Raw genomic sequence first — 17,768 nt, 5'->3', positions numbered from 1 at the left:
TGTCATTCTCTGCTGCACAGGCAGTGGGAGGGGCACGGGCTGCAGGGAGAGACCTGGGCTCCACTGGTCCTGGCTGTGCTGGTCCCTTATCTCTGTGTGAGGCTTGGGACAGCCCCTCCTTCTGTGAACTGGTCTCTGGAGCCCCCTCATGGGACCTCCCAGGCTTGATTACTCGCTCTTCTTGTCCCTTTGAAGCATCGTATGCTATGCAGCATTTCGGCCGACAAGCATTTTGTCCTGCCTTCGTAGGACAATAGAAAACCCCACCCCATCTCATGCGATGTCTCTCAGTGTGGAACAGCACGGGGAAGGCAGCTAGGCGGTTTAGGTTTTTTAGATTCACATGGCCCTAGCACGGGAAATGTCTTTATAAGTGGCAGTTCGATCTTGGCCAAGATAAAAAAGAATCAGCCTTTAGAAAGATGAGAACCGTTGACTCTGTGGGTCCTCACGGGTCTGCTGCAGAAAGCCCGCAACGTAATAGCGCTGGCCCGGCTCCCAGCAGCCCTCTGAGATGACCGCTCACGCTTTTCCCCGCCCTCGTGTCTCACTCTGGCCCCTCCTCTGCACAAACAGGGTGGCAGTGGGTGCTGCCTGCCCGGCATTACTCCTCAGCCCCCGTCTCTCAGGCCCCACCCTCCTGCTTCCCCTCGGGGTCAGTTCCCTGGTGGGACACCAGCCCTCTCCTGCCACGGTTCTTAGGAGGCATGTCTTGGCATAGAATCCCTGGCAGGAGGGAGGTGCCACAGTTCCCAGGCCCGTCCTGTGTCTGGTGCCGGGATCCCTGGGAGGCGGCCCTCTGCCCGCCAGAGCGCCTCTTCCCGACCTGCTCAGTCTGCCCGCGGCCTGAACAAACCTGTCCTGGCCCAGCAGCTGTGGTTTTGCTCTCTCCCCCCAGAGCCCAGCACTGACGGTGCCCCCTAACATTGGATGCGTGGACACCTCAGCCCCAGCTGGAGGGCTCACTGGACCCTAATCCATCTCAGCTCACCCCAGTTTCCCTCCTCCAGCCTCAGCCATCCCACCCTCCTCGGCACCGCCCCCACGTGGCCTGTCTGGGCCCCAGCTGACACTTGTCAGTCAATCAGTGAACCCCCAGGTCCCGCTGGTGCCAGCCTGGCTCTTACCACACCCCAAGCATAGGCCAGGCTGCGAGCTTGCTTAGGTCTGAAATGTCTGTGGAAACCGTAGTTCCCTGAAGTTAATATTCTCCCCTCTAACCCACAAAACTTCCACGGACCGTAGAGAAGCTGCCTCCTTCCTGCGACTGTGAATCTGCCTTGATGTCCTAAGAGTTAAGAATCCTTATTTTCAGGGGAAGGGGCAGCCCTCTGGGGGCCTGTTACTAGAAGGAAAGAGCAGCCTGGGGCTGAGAGGCAGGCCCCCCGGCACCCACATGCCCTGGGACCCGGAGTGGCACCTGCAGCCCAAGGCAGGTGCTTTGGGAAGGAAGGACGGGAAACCTCTCAGGGCTGGAAGGCCTGGAGCTAGCCCACATCTCAGCCCAGCGAGTTCACCCCAGGGGCACCGAGGTCCTTCAGGGATGGGCTCTGGTTCCATGGCAAAAAGAGCCAGAAAAGGAGAGAGATGGCTTGGGTATGGGACCTGGGGAGATCACATCTTTAGACCAGAAGCAACAGCAACGAGAAATGCAGAGGTTGGAATAATGTTCCTTTCTCTGGGAGAGAAGGGGCAGCAGGGATAGGCTATTAACAGTAAGGTTGGGGGTAAGCCAGCAGGCCCCCCTGACTGTGAGTGAGGACTGGGGGGTCGGCCACGGGGGGTGTGCCCCAGCTCTGCCCCGTCCTCACTGCGAGGCCTCGGGCCAGTCGCTGAGCCCCTCTGGGCCCAGTGTCCTCCTGGGTATTTGGTTGCCTTTGTTCCCCAAGGCCGTTGTCTCAGGCGTAGGCTTTACCATCGGAGGTGATCCCTGGTGCCCTGCCGAGTCCCAGGCCTTGTGCCGGGAAGTGGGGCAAAGATAAGGAAGGATTAGAAATACGTTCTTGCTTTTGAGAACCACTCGGGTGTTTGCCGTGTTATAGCGTGTTTTCCTGTGGACCCCAGCTGGGTGGGGCTCCCCAGCCCTGGGGTCCCCGGGTTGGGGCAGGGGGGGTTGAGGTGCTGCCGTGATATGACAGTAGGAGTATGAGCTCGGCCCGGCTCTCCCCGCTGGCAGGGGAAGAAGCTTGCGTGCTGCTCCCTCCTGTGAGGGTTTGAGAGCTCCCAGATCTGTGAGCCAGGAAGGCAGCGTGCCCCTCACCCAAGGACAGGTACGCAGAGTCTGCTTTAGAGCAGTGATCCTTCCGGGAGCTTCGGAAGCCTCCCGTGCAAGGCCCCGGCCCGGATGGGCTGAACTGCAGCAGGCTCAGCCCTGCTGCTCACGGGGGTCGTTGGGCATCTCGGGGTCGTGGCCCGAGGTCCAAGGTCTTTCAAAGCTTCGAGAGCCATCTGGTCTTTGCAATCTATTTTTTCAGGACAGCCATCCCAAACCAGTACATCAGGATCATTTAGGAGCATGTCAAAATGCGGACCGGCTAGTCAGGAGCTCTGTGGGTGGCCGGGCCCGGAGCTGTCACGGGGAGGGGCGGCGAACATCGCTGCACCCGCCGCCTGCTAGGCGTGTGCCGAGCACGACACAGTGACAGAAGCTCTCAAGGATGCTCGCTGCTGGTCCTGCGTCAGTTACAGAAACTTGCTCGTGGTGATGTCATTAGTAGGGAGGGACTGGACTCTGAACTCTGTCCCTGTGACACCAGAGTCATGCCTCTTTCCCAACTCCAGTCCCCCACGCTGAGGGGTTTGGCGTTGGCGGGAAGGGAAGCCCTCGCAGTGCAGACAACAGCATGGGCATCTCCTAGGAGCTCAATCTCAGGCCCTGCCCTGGACCTACTGAGTGGACCAGGATTCACCACCTGATCCAGGTGTTAGACATGATGAAGTAGCTAGTTCGTGTTTTAGGAAGGTCAGGCGGGGTGACCCCAGCAGAAGAGCTCGGTGTCAGGGAGGTGATTGGATGGTTGTCCAGGCCAGAGGGAAGGTGGCCCGGCCCTAGCCAGGCAGTGGCGGTAGAGCAGCTTGGGTAGAGAGGGCAGGACTTGGGGACAGAGTTACTGGAGGGTGAAAGAGGAAGGAGGGACATAGCGGAAGACCACTCTGAGCAGCTGGGCGAATAGGTGTGTCACCAAGTGAAGTCCGTGAGACATCCAGTGGTGGTGGCCCCGGGCATGTGGTCTGACCCTTGGGAAAGCGGACAAGGCCTGAGGTGGGAGCAGGGAGCCCGGAGGCACTTGGGCACATGGCAGTGCGGGTGAGGAGAGGTGGGCTGGGAGGAGGCTGACTGATGGTGCCCCGGAGCTGGAGATGCAAGTCGTGGGTTAGGAGCTGAGGCTAGAGGGGGCAGGGAGGTCCCTTCAGAGCAACGCCTGGACACTTGCCCTTGAGAAAAGTCCCGTTAAAGTGTTCTGTGGGGGCTGATGAGTTTTGGATTTATTTTAAAACGTAGTTCACTTCGTGAAGCCAACTGTTGCCGGGCTGGGTCTTTTGGGTCTGCAGATCGAGAAGTTACAGACCCAGCTGGAGAGGGAGAAGCAGAGTAACCAGGATTTGGAGACCCTGAGTGAGGAGCTGATCAGAGAGAAAGAGCAGCTGCAGAGCGACATGGAAACCTTGAAGGCTGACAAAGCCCGGCAGGTAGGCACCCCTGGAACAGACCCCTCTCCTGAACCCCTGCCTGCAGGAGGGAGAGTCCGGGATTTAGCCATTTCCTGGGAATCCATCAGGGAAACGTGCATTACCAGGTACCTAGCCTAGCTGCAGCTCAAACCAGCAACTCTCAATCAGCTGTGGGGGGCACTGGCAGTGCCCGAAGACGATTTTGATTGTCATGACTTGGGGAGGAGAGAGGAGATGCTCTTGGCATGTGGTGGGTGGAGGCCAGGGATGCGGCTAAACGTCCTGCAACACACGGGACCAGCCCCGCATGACAAAGAATGATCCAGCTCCAGATGTCCACGGCGTCCCGCTGAGCACCCGACGTTTGTTTGCCTCCCGCCACAGGAAGTCCCGGATAGGGGGCAGTCCATGCTGGTGCAAAGGCTCTGTGATGCCGTGCAGGGGCCAGGCCTCTCCTCCCTCTGCCAGTCTTAGCAGTGGCTGCCACACACCCTGGAGGGCAAGGGGCAGAGGGAAACCCTCCCGGGACCTTCTGTCACATCTTATCGGCCACACCCAACACATGGCCACCGCTACCTGCGAGGGAGCCTGGGGTATCCGGTAGTTGAGTTTTTCAGCCTCTGATGTAGAGCAGAAATGGGGGGAAGGGATGCTGCCACGTTTCGTGAAAAGACGGGCAGGGCTTCTGCTCAGGTGTGGCTGACGTAGAGGGCAGAGGGACAGGCGACAGGCAAGGCAGTTTCAGACGTGTGCTCTTGAGGGAATAACGCAGAGAACCCTGCTGGATGAAGGCGCTGAGGAGCCCTGGGGCAAGGCTGTCCTGAGGAGCTGCTCACGCTGAGCCCTGGAGAAGGGGGGGAGCCAGCGATGCTGAAGACCGCTGGGGGCAGGGGTGGTCCAGGGCAGAGGGAGGATCCTGTGCAGGGGCTGCGGGAGGGGAGAGGCGTGAGGGGAGCCCACAGAGGTGGCGGCCAGGATAAACGTACCAAGGGAATCACTATCGTTGTTTTACGTGAGAGGGAGAGAGATGGGGTTTATGTTTCTAAATCATCCTGGCCGCCATGAAGGCATTTTAATTTTAACTGTCTCCGTAGGGGTCTCCGTGCACTTCACCTTGTGTCCATATTAACCCCTGGGAACGTTAGGACTTCTTTTTTTTTCTCACTGAAGTATAGTTCAGTTCTGGTGTACAGCAAAGCAGTTCAGGGGTGTGTGTGTGTGTGGGGTGTGGTGTGTGTGGTGTGTGTGTGGTGTGTGTGTGGTGTGTGTGTGTGGTGTGTGTGTGGTGTGTATGGTGTGGGGGTGTGTGGTGTGTGTGTGGTGTGTGTGTGTGGTGTGTGTGGTGTGTGTGTGGTGTGTGTGTGTGGTGTGTGTGTGTTTGTGTGTGTGGTGTGTGTGGTGTGTGTGTGTGGTGTGTGTGTGTGTGGTGTGTGTGTGGTGTGTGGGTGTGGTGTGTGTGTGTATGGTGTGTGTGTGTGGTGTGTGTGTGGTGTGTGTGGTGTGTGGTGTGTGTGGTGTGTGTGTGCGGTGTGTGTGTGTGGTGTGTATGGTGTGTGTGTGGTGAGTGTGTGTGGTGTGTGTGTGGTGTGTGTGTGTGGTGTGTGTGTGTGGTGTGTATGGTGTGTGTGTGGTGTGTGTGGTGTGTGTGGTGTGTGTGTGGTGTGTGGTGTGTGTGTGTGTGGTGTCTGTGTGGTGTCTGTGTGGTGTGTGGTGTGTGTGTGGTGTGTGTGTGTGGTGTCTGTGTGGTGTGTGGTGTGTGTGTGTGTGTGGTGTGTGTGTGTGTGGTGTGTGTGGTTGTGTGTGGTGTGTGTGGTTGTGTGTGGTGTGTGTGTGGTGTGTGTGTGGTGTCTGTGCGTGGTGTCTGTGTGTGGTATGTGTGTGTGTGGTGTGTGTGTGGTGTGTGTGTGGTGTGTGTGGGGTGTGTGGGTGTGTGTGGTGTGTGTGTGGTGTGTGTGTGTGTGTGTGTGTGTGTGTGTGTATGTGTGTACTCTTTTTCAGATTCTTTTCCATTATAGATTACCACAAGCTATTGGATGTAGCTCCCTGTGCTGTACAGCAGGACCGTTAGGCTGTTTTCTGGGTACACAATGGGGTGGTCTTTTAGGGCCTATGCTTTTAGTCCCCCAGATTAAATCAGAGTTTAGCCCCAACTCACCGAAATACATTTGTGCAGCAGCCGCTGTCACTCCTGTCGTGTCTTCCCGCAGATCAGGGACCTTGAACAAGAAAAGGACCATCTCAACCAGACGGTGTGGACGCTGCGGGAGAGGTCGCAGGTCAGCAGCGAGGCCCGCGCGAAGGACTTCGAGCAGGAGAGCAAAGCCCTGCAGGGGACAGTGACGGAGGCCAGTGGCCGGCTGAGCAGCCTGGAGCTGGAGCAGGCGCAGGAGAAGGCGGGGCAGGTGGAGGAGCTGCAGCGGGAGCTGCGGCGGCTGGAGGAGGAGAAGGGGAGGCTGGCGCAGAGGGTGAGCTCCCTGCAGGCGGCGGGCGAGCAGGCGGACGCCATGGAGCGCGAGAGCCGCGGGCTGGCGCTGGAGAACCGGCAGCTGCGCAAGTCCCTGGACGCCCTGCAGAACATGCAGGTGCAGCTGGCCAGCCTGGAGTTGGACAACAGGCAGCTGGACAAGGAGAACCTGGAGCTGCGCAGGACAGTGGAGGCCATGCGCTTCACGGGCTCCAAGGTGGCGGAGCTGGAGCGGGAGAAGCAGGAGCTGAGGACGAGCGTGGAGCTGCTCAAGGCGCTGGGCAAGAAGTCGGAGCGCCTGGAGCTCAGCTACCAGAGCCTGAGCGCCGAGAACCTGCGGCTGCAGCAGAGCCTGGACAGCGGCGGCCAGAAGGTGCAGGCCCTGGAACGGGAGCTGGGGCAGCTGGAGGCCGAGAACCAGGCCCTGCAGCGCGACCTGGAGGCTCTCCGGCTCGCCAACAGGCAGCTGGAGCGGGCCGGCCAGGACCGGAAGGCGCTGGAGCAGGAGGTGGCCCAGCTGGAGAAAGACAAGAAGCTGCTGGAGAAGGAGGCCCGGCGTCTGTGGCAGCAGGTGGAGCTCAAGGACGCCGTCCTGGACGACAGCTCCGCCAAGCTGTCCGCTGCCGAGAGGGAGAGCCGCGCGCTGGACAAGGAGCTGGCCCGCTGCCGGGAAGCAGCCGGCAAGCTGAAGGAGCTGGAGAAGGACAACAGGGACCTCACCAAGCAGGTCACCATGCACACGAGGACGCTGACCACCCTGAGGGAGGTGAGACGGGGGCGGGCGGCCCCTTTGGTGGGGGTTGGGCAGGGTCACCGTGCTGCCCGGCAGGTGCTTCTGCAATAGAGGTGAGACAGGGAGAGGTCCCTGGCATTTGTCCCCTGCTTCTAAACGGAATGATGCTCAAAAGCATAAAGAAGTGGAAATCACCTGTTATGATCTTACGGCCCAGAGATAAGCAGGGCTAACAGTCTAGCATATTTTATTTCTTCTTTTTTCCTTGTCCGTTTGTGTATACACACACTTGATACCCTACCTTCTCCATCCTAGCCCTGTTCTGTTTCTATTACTATACTTTTTCTCATTACATTAAATAGGTTTCAAGCCATGATTTCTAATGGCAGTGAGGTACTGATTTTATGGACTTACTGTGATTTCGTTCTGGACATTTAGATTGTTTCTGATTTTTCCCACGATTTTAAATAACACTGGGACTCCCCTGGTGGCGCAGTGGTTAAGAATCCGCCTGCCGATGCAGGGGACACGGGTTCGAGCCCTGGTCCGGGAAGATCCCACATGTCGCGGAGCAGCTAAGCCCGTGCGCCACAACTACTGAGCCCGCATGCCACAACTACTGAGCCCACGTGCCTAGAGCCCGTGCTCCACAGCAAGAGAAGCCACTGCAATGAGAAGCACACGCACTGCAAAGAAGAGGAGCCCCTGCTCACTGCGACTAGAGAAAGCCCGCGTGCAGCAATGAAGACCCAACACAGCCAAAAATAAATTAATTAATTTTAGCAAAACACTGGACATCCTTGCACACACGCACCTTCACGAATGTATTTATTTTCTTAGGATATATGCCTAGAAGTGCGATTACAGGATGAAAGGGTACGACTGTTTTACAGTTTCTTGGTAAATATGTGTCTTACTTTTCCCTGGTAGTTTTTGTGTGGCTCACCCAGGCTTTCCTGCAGCGCCACAGGGTGAGTCACTGCTCTAGTAAACGACTCCAGCGTCTGAGTGGCCCATCACAGAAGCCGAGTGTCCACACGTGTGGAAGTTCCATGTGACTGTTCACAGACACCTGGTGCCCTCCATAATGTGGCCCGGCTGTCCCACAGTGGAGCCCTCTTCTGGCTCCTCTGCCTGCAGCAGGAAGATGAAGAAGAGAAGGACCACACTTCATGGGGCAGAATATGGTCTCATAGCCGCACCTGACAGCCAGGGAGGTTGGGACATGTGTTCCAGCTGTGTGCCGAGGAAGAAAAAGAAATAGACTTGGTGACCACGGAGAGGTCTCCACATTAAAAAAAAAGATCACTGAGTGTCAGTGCAGGCAGATCAGTACACTGTTGGGGAGAGATGCAAGACACCAACCTGACCCATAGCCCCCGCCTCTGTAAGTGTAAGTTAGGTTATGCTGCAGTAACGAATGACCCCAGAATCGCAGGGCTTGTCACATCCAAGGCTGCTTTCTCTTTCATGAAAGTCCAGGTGACTCTCTGGAGAGCTCAGCATCCCAGGCGGCTTTGATCTCACGGCTCCACCATCTCAACGTGGGGTCCGGGCATTCGCCGAGGCAGGGGAGAGGCAGCTGGAAGGTCACACACTGGCCCTTCCATGCTGCAGCCAGGGGGCGACCCCGGAATGTTTGGCGAGCACCACCCTCCGTCACACTGCCGTTCCAGGCCTTGGGGGTGTGTGTGGTAGGGGGTCCTCGTGTGTGCAAATAGCTGTGACACTGGGCAAAAAACAGTATAACTCCCTGGAGAGTTACAGAGGTGTGGACTAGAGTAAGTGAACCCCTAAATGAGGTCAACATCCACTTTTGAAGAGTAAATCAAAACCAGTATTTAAAGTAAAATCTTTCTTCTTTTTATACTTTGTTCTGAGTTCTCTGCAATGAGCTAACTAGTTATTGATCCATTACTCCGTGGAAAAGGCAATCACGTTCACAGAATTCAAACCCGCTCCTCAGAGGTCACCATAAGTGGTATTTCAGACACTTGTCTGGATGTGTTTGGAGCACGTTCGATCCTTCCTGGACACGCTGCCACGTGGTCTGGTATCTTGAACTCCGGGGGCTGGGAAGGTGTGCTCATCTGTTCCCTTTGGAGGCATCCCTGAGGTTCACCATCCCCACAGAACCGCCTGCTTGGCCCTCGAGACACCCAAGCTGGCCATGGCTCGAGAAGGTGGTCGCTCAGCCCTGAGACTGGCCTGCGCCAGGCCCTCCTGCCGTTTCCGCTGGGCTCTTTTCCCACGCTTGTCCTCACTGTCCCCACAGGACCTGGTACAGGAGAAGCTGAAGAGCCAGCAGCTGAGCAGTGAGCTGGAGGAACTGAGCCAGGAACTGGAGAAGCTTGGCCTCCACAAGGAGCTGCTGCTGCGGGATGACAGCAGCAACGGTGACACGTGAGGACCCCTCCCTGGGTGGCTGCAGGCTTTCTCCGCTCACGCCTGCGTCCCAGCGCCCCCGCACCCTGCAGGCTCCGCGCCCCAGCCCCACCCCCGGAGCTCAGTTTACTTTTCACACCCGAGGGCCTGTTGTCACGCGGCACTTTCTGTCCAGGGCCTCCTTCCTGGACATTCCGAGGCGGGAGTGGAAGGAGATTCTATTGTCCAATGAAAAGGCTTCTGAACTTTTTTCTAGTTAGGCTTTTTTCGAGCAGTTTTAACTTCACAAGAGTGAGGAGAAGGTGTGGAGATTTCCTGTAGAGCCCCTGCCCCCGATGCGTACCCTCCCCCACCATCTACACCCCCCACCAACACCTCATCATCACCCAGAGTCCACGGTTGACGTTGGGGTCATTCTCGGTGTTGCATGTTCTGTGGATTTTGACAAACGTATGATAACCTGTATCCACCCCTATAGCGTCATACAGGGTATTTTCACTGCCCTAAAAATCATCTGTGTTCCACCTGTTTGTTCCCCTCTCCCTCCACCAGCCCTTTAATTTTTTTAAATTTTAACTCTTGCTGCCTTTGCCAGCAGTGCTTTCCTAAATCATCTTGCTTTTCAAGGAAATCCAACACCTTGGACTTTTGTTGGACTTGTAACCAACGTGATGTCCTTTAGGTGTGGTGAAAAGGCCACACAGATTTACCGCTTACCTAGCACTGTGGTCTTGGATGGATTCCTTAACCTTTCTGAGACTCTGTTTCCCCATCTGTAAAATGGCCATAACAGTACATGAAACGACGCCTGGAAAACTATAGCAGTGATGTTTCATTGACGGTGTCCCAGACATATCTATGCCAACAGCCTGGGGAACCGCTCTAGGTGATGGTTTTTGACTCCTGCAGTTCTTCTGGGACACATCTTGCAGCATGATGTGGAAACCCGCTTAGTGGGGGAGGGGTGTGTTGGCAGCTGGGAGACTGGGAGCTTGTGGGTAGAAGAGGCAGATGAATACTACTGTGTATTTGTATTTTTCAGGAAATACAAGATTTTGGAGAGCATAACTGAATCAGCATTCAAAACAGCACTAGCCAGGAAAGAAGAAAAGATTGTGTTCTTAGAAGCACAGATGGAAGAGAAGGCCAGCCTGACTCACCACCTACAGAACGAGCTCCAGGTGGTAAGAGCAGCCCCCGTAGGGTCAGGCCGTGGGTCCTGGCTGTGAGGTCCCCGCCTCACCTTTCCCAGCCCCTCACCTGGGTAGCAGAGGGGCGGCCTGGATGCCCGTGTTCTGGAGCAAGTGTCGACGGAGTGGACCCCTGAGGCTCGGGAGGGAGAAGTCTGGCTGCGCTCACGTGGCTATAAAGTCGGGACTGGGTCCCGGCTGCTGCCCGGCAGTCACCTCTGCAGGGAGGGGGCAACGTGCAGGATGGAGGTCCTCCCCGCAAGAGCAAAGGCAGGAGTCTGGCGGGTCCAGTGCCGGGCGAGGGGTCGGGCATGCTGAGGGGGGTGGGTTTGGTGCGGGGCCCCGAGCCCGGCCTCTTCCTGCCCCAAGTCTGCTTTCCCGTTCTCGCACCCGCAGTTGAAGAAGGAGTGTGAGATCCTCAGGAAGAGCCAAGAAGAGGGGAAGCAGGTGCAGAACTCTTTCAAACACCCTGTGGGGCCGTTGGTCGAGGGTCACCCGGGGAAGGAGCGCTGGGGGCCCAGCCCCAAGGAGGCCACAATGGAGCTGCTCCGTGTGAAGGACCGGGCCATCGAGCTGGAGCGCAACGTGAGTAGGGAGAGGCCACTGTCGACAGTTCTGCAGACGGAGCAGGAACTCCCATTACCGGGAAGGACCCGGGGTGTCAGAAGCTGTTGAGATTTATCCAGGTCTCGTTGGCCTCTTCTTGAGTTCCCTGGCAAGTCCCGTTTGCTCCTTGCCACTTGAGGTCCCTTCAACCTTTCTGACTGAAGGGGCAGGTCCCCCTTTTCCCCGGGGACTTGCTCTATGCTTCCTGCACTGGGTCTGGGGCATCTCCACCAGCACTGTTTCCGCAGTGATCTGTGTTTCGGTGCTCTTCTGGGGGTCGACAGACCACGGTCCGCCCCCTGTTTTCATAAATAAGGTTTTATTGGCCCACAGACACACCCTTTGCTTACATATCGTGTGGGGCTGCCTTTCCACGGCGACGGCAGGGGTCACTGGTTGAGGTAGAGACCCTATGGCCGGCAAACCCCAAAATAATATTTGCCGTCTGGCCCTTTACAGAGCGAGTGTGTCCACGCACGTCTAAACCCCGATCTTGTTTGACGTCTCCCAACAGCCTTATGAAGTAGATAGTGACTATTTTCCTTTGACAGATGAGAAAGGTGAGACGGAGTTTAAGAGACCTGACCCTAAGCCCCATGCTGGTCAGGGAGAGCGCAAGACCACACCCCACGCGTCCGGGCCCAGTCGGTGGCGTATCTTGCTCGGCCTTTATCGGTCTCATGGAGCAGGAACCGCCTTCTTCTACCCGCTGTCACCCGAGTGGGGTGAGGCTTCAGGGCAGGCTCTGGCTCCCTGTTCTGTGCGAGAAGCTCACAGACATGCATTCTCGGGGTGGTCAACAGAAAACAGAGAAGAGCACAGAAGACAGAAAGGATGCAGCAGGTTTAGCTCCAGCTCGCCTTTGCCTCACACTCGCTCAGGTTCTTTGCAGCGTCTCCATCATGTGTATTCACTTCTCTTGTGAAAGCACGTACAAAAAAATTGTTTTCTAATTCTGTTGTCTTTCCAAGAGGGAAAATGTTACTTCTCTCATCCGGTGGATTTTGGCTTTGGCCCCCAAAGGGTTCCTAACGACTCTGTACCTGCTAACCAGCCGTCCCTGCGGCTGCTTAGCAGGTACGGAGCCGGGGTCTGATTGGTCTCCTGCTTCCCCCTTCCCCAGAACGCGGCTCTGCAGGCTGAGAAGCAGCTGCTCAAGGAACAGCTGCAGCACTTGGAGACCCAGAACACGGCCTTCAGCAGTCAGATCCTGACGCTGCAGAAGCAGAGCGCCTTCCTGCAGGAGCACAACACCACGCTCCAGACGCAGACGGCTAAGCTGCAGGTGAGGGCATGGCTGGGCAGCTCTTGGGGGGGGGAGGATGCTTGTGTCTCCTAGAGACTGGCCCCAGCACTCTGACGACTCCTAATCAGTAAGACAGAGCATGGGAGAGTTCGGTGTTTGGTTTTATTTTTGATAGACTCATTGTAAACCGAGGTTCCTAGCCTCAGGATCTTTGAAGTTGGTTTTCAGTGACTGAACACGGCTGCCCAGGCAATAAAAAGTTTATTTCCCTGCTTTTCCCTTGCAGTCTTGTCTGTTTCCCAAAATCTGTTTCTTGAGATGCTGTTAGGAATGACTTGGAAAAGAGGTTCTGGGATCAAATAAGTTTGGTTCGACAGAGTTAAGCACACTTCTTCACTGTAGGACCTGGCAGAGCCTTTTTGAAGCAAATGTGAATTTTTGATCTCTACGAGTGAAGTAAGGTATGAAGTCGCTCCCGGGCTGGTGAGAGCATCTAGCCAAGAGTGTTCTGGACCACACGTTTTAGGATGTTGGCTTTTATTTACCATTAATAGATTGTGGGAAAGTAAATGATCGTTTATTGCAGTTTCTGAGAAAGGTGTTTGAAAATATGTAACGTGTGGGTCAGAGACAATGAATAGGAGACTGTCAAAGAGGTTGGGATTCGTTCTGTTAAAACGAGCAAATAGGATGTTGGTTTGTAGTTTTGTTTTTGTTGGGGTTTTTGGTTACGGTTGTCATATCTTTGTCTGGTCTTGATATGAAGGTAATTCTGACCTCAGAATTAGATCGGAAGTGCTCCCTTCTAAATTTCTAATAATTTTGGACGTTGGATGGATGTTCTGTAAGCGTCAGTTAGGTTAAGGTCAAGGTAGGTTGTTCAAGTATTTTGTGTCCTCAGTGATGCTCTATCTTTTAAAAATAGGCTTTTAAAAGTATTCAAAGAGGGTATTATTCAGAGAGAGGACCTAATTTGCCCCAAAGTTCACGTCTACGGAGAGCGGCTCAGGAGTGAAGCGCCCCGCGACAGTCTGTTGATGCCGTCTGGCCTCCAGCAGTTCCTTAAGTCCTGGTAGAACTGTCCTTGGTCCCAGCTGCGTCTTGCCTGCGCCGATGGTCCCTGTTACCTCGGTGTCAGCCTCCAGCCCCCTCTCCCTCTCGGCAGGTGGAGAATTCCACTCTGGGTTCCCAGAGCGCCTCACTCACCGCACAGTACGCGCTGCTCCAGAACCAGCAGACAGCCAAGGAGAGTGAGCTCGAGAACCTGCAGAAGCAGCAGGAAGAGCTGACGGCCACCTACCAGGCCCTGCTGCAGGACCACGAGCACCTGGGCGCACTCCACGAGCGGCAGTCCGTGGAGTACGAGGCCCTCATCCGCCAGCACAGCTGCCTGAAAACACTGCATCGCAACCTGGAGCTGGAGCACAGGGAGCTCGGGGAGAGGTATGTGCCGGCGGGGCAGGCTCCCCTGGGTTCCTGTCCCCGCCTCTGCTCTGTGCCCCTCGGGTCTCCTCTTGGCCTGCAGCTTCACACTGTCCAGGGCACCAGAACTCTCCAAAAGGGAGGTAAATCAAAGTCACCCTTAGCAATTTGGAGTTAGTGCAGCTGGAGACCGAGTGTCGGTGGATCTCCAGGTGGAGAAGGGGCGTCGTGGCCAGTCTTGGCTCAGGGAAACCTGTTGTTGGTGTGGGGTCCCTGCTCCCCTAAGGATTTTCTTCTCTCCTCCCTTTTCTCTCCAAACTAAGAATAAGGAGGAAGTTCACTACAGCTGCCAATTTACAATGACACATCTTGCCCTGGCTTCTCAGTTCTTTTCTTGCCTGTCAAGGTCTGGGCTGCGTTTTTTGGGGTTTTTTTTGCGGTACGCGGGCCTCTCACTGTTGTGGCCTCTCCCGTTGCGGAGCACAGGCTCCGGACGCGCAAGCTCAGCGGCCATGGCTCACGGGCCCAGCCACTCCACGGAATGTGGGATCTTCCCGGACCGGGGCACGAACCTGCGTCCCCTGCATCGGCAGGTGGATTCTTAACCACCACACCACCAGGGAAGCCCTAATTTTAAGTATATAGAAAGTAAACAGAATGGTAGAGTGAAACCCCTGTATACCCACGACTGGCTTCTGCATTTATCACTATTTTGCCACCCTCGTTTCATCTTTACTTCCCGTTCTCCAACCCCACACTCTTCTTTTCTTGTAGGTAAAATTTACATACCTTGAAATGCACGAGTCTTAGCTTTGCACTCTTGACAAATCGGGGTCCTGGGTCTTGTGTGCATTCGGTCAACCAGCATCACCTGAGCTCCTGCCCGGGCAGATCCTTGATTGTTCCAGGCCGCTGGGCAGGGGCTGCAGGACCCAGAATCTGGGAGCAGGTGTGGTGTGCACATGGCTCTAATACAGGAGAGAGAGGCTCTCAAACACTTGGCACAGGTGGCTGGGTGGGTGAGGAAGAGAAATTGTCCTTGCCCTGTGCTTGTGAGGCGGCCCTGTGGCCAGTGTTCTCCTTGACTCGGCCTCAAGATGCTAAGTAGAGCTGAAGTGCAGGGCGTTTCATCACAGACCCAGGGGGGTTGTTGGGCCAGCAGAGCCTCACGAGGGCATCTGAGGATGCTGTGGGCACGGGGTGATGGCGTTCGTTTATCCTCTCACCCGGTGCTTCCTTTCTGCCTCTGTCTGGAGTCCTCCACCCCTTTGATCCACGCGGATCGCCGTCCTTCAGGGACTGCTAGCCCAAATGAGCATCTCCTGCTTCCTCCTGCACCCATCCTGGATCATGCGACACTTAGTAAACACCTACTGTGTACGGGGTGCTGTGTCTAGCTGTGGTAGGAGAGGCATCCAGTTGACTAATGATGTGGAGTGAGAAGTGTTCGCTCAGCTCTAAAGCTAGCACGGCGCCCAGCACTCCCCAGGCACTCAGGGGTCCTATCATGTGTTGTAATAACATCTTATGATATCCTTCATGTCTACTCAGCAGGAGAAGGTTTTTGCAGGTGGAATTTGGACTGGCTCTGAAGGAAGAGTTCATTGTTGCTTTCCCTGTAATTCTTTGCTCAGTACAGCGCAGAACCACTGTGTTACCCAGTACTTTGTTGGACAGAGGCTGGAGGCCCCTTGGGTCTGTCTGCGGCAGGGCTACACGTTCAGGAGTCTGGGTACCTGGAATACAGGGATGATGGCTCTACATTCATTTCGTTTGACACTTAAATCAGACGCTCACTCATTCGTTCTCTTAACAGACTGAGCACTGTGCCTCGTACTGGGACTCGGTGGTGAGCCAGACTCGCCCGGGTTCTGCTCTGCAGTGGCGTAGTTTACTAACGGTCAGAGAGATGCTTGATCAGTGAGCTTTTCCAAGACGTTACAGCAGGGAAGTGGGAAGCGGGGACCTTGATGGTCAGCCGGAGGCCCTAAGTTGTCAGACCTTGGATGACTTTTCCCAGAATCGTTAATCTGGATGCGAAAGGTCACCCCTGAGAGCCAGGCAGAGCCCCACGCCCAGAACCACGTTGGGGATCCTCTGCGCTGAAGCTAAAGGCCACACAGATGTCTGTGAACAGCTGCCTGAGCAGGCTTCTGAGCTGATTCCCACACAAGCACAAGTCTGGGTTCCAGTCAGATGGTGCGAGTACAGCTGCGCAGGGACAGGCGGGGTCAGGGTAGAGGTCTGGAGACGAAGGCTGGAAGCCCCCTGGACTTGGGGGCTCTTGAGTCATCGTGAGCTTGGAAGGTTCCAGCAGGTGGGAGGAACAGCCTGGGCTTATCGGGGACTCTGTCCTTGTGCTCTGCTGCCCTCCAGAGATAGCTGTGCAGTACCCCACACAGAGAGACAGAGGAGAAAATACAAAGAGGAAAATGAAAGAGCAGGAAGGAGGGGGGTGTGTGTGTGTGTGTGCGCACATGCGCGCGCACGCGCGTGTCCCCCGGCAGCTGCCTGGGCCCCCCAGGCAAGCCTCTGCCCCCCACTCGAGGTCTGGCAAGAGCAGGAGGGGCTCCCGAGGGAGAGGAGGGCTCACCCCGTCCCCAGTGAGCAGGGATTTGCTGTGAGATTAGCTGTCATGTGCAGTGGAATTCAGCTGTCTATTCCGTGGTTTCTTCTAGATCAGTTTGTGTTGAGTGAACGCCCTGTTAAGTCATTTGCACTCCCTGAGAGGAGGGTGTGGGGTTCAGAGGACGTTGTCTTGGCGTTCCCCGGGGGCCAAGGGAGGAAGGCTACTGTGACAGGGAATCGAGGGGGCCGCGGGGGCATGTCGGGTGGGAGGACGAGGCCTCTGGCCCTGGGGCTGGAGGGGACCCCGAGCCTTCCCGCCCAGGTGCTGCTCGCACCCCCGGTGCCTCTCCCAGCCACCTCCCTCCAATTCCCTGCCATGCAGCCTTGCCCCCTGCCCGCCCCCCTCAGCTCTGCAGAGAGAAGCCGCCAGACGAGCCCCGCTTTCTCTGTGGAGGCTTCGCGGTCTCCCAGGGTGTCCGTCGCCCGTGGGCAAAGAAGGCCCGGGACGGGCTGCCAGCGGTGTGTCCCCTCCCCCAGGCACGGCGACATGCTGAAGCGCAGGGCGGAGCTGGATGAGCTGGAGAAGGTTTTGAATGCCGAGAGGGAGGCTCTGCGGCAGGAGCAGAGGACGAGCGCCGCGGTCGCGAGCGAGAACCAGAGGCTGCAGGAGGAGCTGGACAGGTAAACGCCGGGGCCCAGGGGGCCCACCTTCCCGCGGGCGGCAGCAGCTGACTCACTCTGCTCCCGCTGAGCGGAGGTCAGCCTGCCAATACAGCCCCTGTCATGCTAACAGCTGGATGGTAGCGAGGTCAAAGGGGTGGTGCTGGGATGGAAGGGCAAGTGTGGTACCCAGGGATAGCGCGTCGCCCAAGCTGGTGGCCCTCACCTCCTGCCCTGAGATGCCGATTGGTTGCGTCAGCCACGAGTACATTCGTCATCTAATGGGTTCCCTGTTTGTGAATTCACCTCCTTGCTGACATTGATCTCTAAGCCCCAAATCAGCGTTCGTGGAGCTATCATGGACATTTGGGTGGCGGGACATTTGGGGTCGCCTGATGCACACATTTCCAACAGAGGAGGAGCAAGGCATTCGACCCCTGCAGCTCATTCTGCAAACGAGCATCCTTTTTTTTTTTTTTTTTGGCGGTACGCGGGCCTCTCACTGTTGTGGCCTCTCCCGTTGCGGAGCACAGGCTCCGGACACGCAGGCTCAGCGGCCATGGCTCACGGGCCCAGCCGCTCCGCGGCACGTGGGATCTTCCCGGACCGGGGCACGAACCCGTGTCCCCTGCATCGGCAGGCGGACTCTTAACCACTGCGCCACCAAAGAAGCCTACGAGCGTCCTTTCTGTGGCCTGTTTAGTGCCATGGTTTTCGTGTTTTTTTGCTTTTGGGTGAGGATCGCTGTTTAAAATGGCCCACGAGCAGAATGCTGTCTCGTGTTCCTAAGTGCAAGGCTGTGATGTACATTACGGAGAATAT

At 56.4% G+C, this 17,768-nt stretch overlaps 1 protein-coding gene across 10 annotated transcripts in view; it reads left to right on the top strand.

Annotated features, from left to right (window-relative positions):
* CCDC88C (coiled-coil domain containing 88C) overlaps positions 1 to 17,768 on the top strand; it is a 127,864-nt gene that overhangs the window by 83,849 nt on the left and 26,247 nt on the right. For all 10 annotated transcript variants that reach the window (XR_007475860.1, XR_007475861.1, XM_033418819.2 and 7 more), the window contains 8 exons: positions 3,553 to 3,690; positions 5,880 to 6,902; positions 9,145 to 9,272; positions 10,297 to 10,438; positions 10,841 to 11,029; positions 12,174 to 12,335; positions 13,462 to 13,739; positions 16,824 to 16,967. Coding sequence is in view for 8 of the 10 variants with exons in the window: in XM_033418819.2 (XP_033274710.1) it covers positions 3,553 to 3,690; positions 5,880 to 6,902; positions 9,145 to 9,272; positions 10,297 to 10,438; positions 10,841 to 11,029; positions 12,174 to 12,335; positions 13,462 to 13,739; positions 16,824 to 16,967 (2,204 nt within the window). In the remaining 2 variants the exon portion in view is untranslated. The remainder of the gene's footprint in view (positions 1 to 3,552; positions 3,691 to 5,879; positions 6,903 to 9,144; positions 9,273 to 10,296; positions 10,439 to 10,840; positions 11,030 to 12,173; positions 12,336 to 13,461; positions 13,740 to 16,823; positions 16,968 to 17,768) is intronic.

Source organism: Orcinus orca, chromosome 2 (assembly GCF_937001465.1).
Source record: "Orcinus orca chromosome 2, mOrcOrc1.1, whole genome shotgun sequence".
NCBI lineage: Eukaryota > Metazoa > Chordata > Mammalia > Artiodactyla > Delphinidae > Orcinus > Orcinus orca.
Note: the sequence above shows the minus strand (reverse complement) of the source record. Positions and strands in the feature narration are given on the sequence as shown.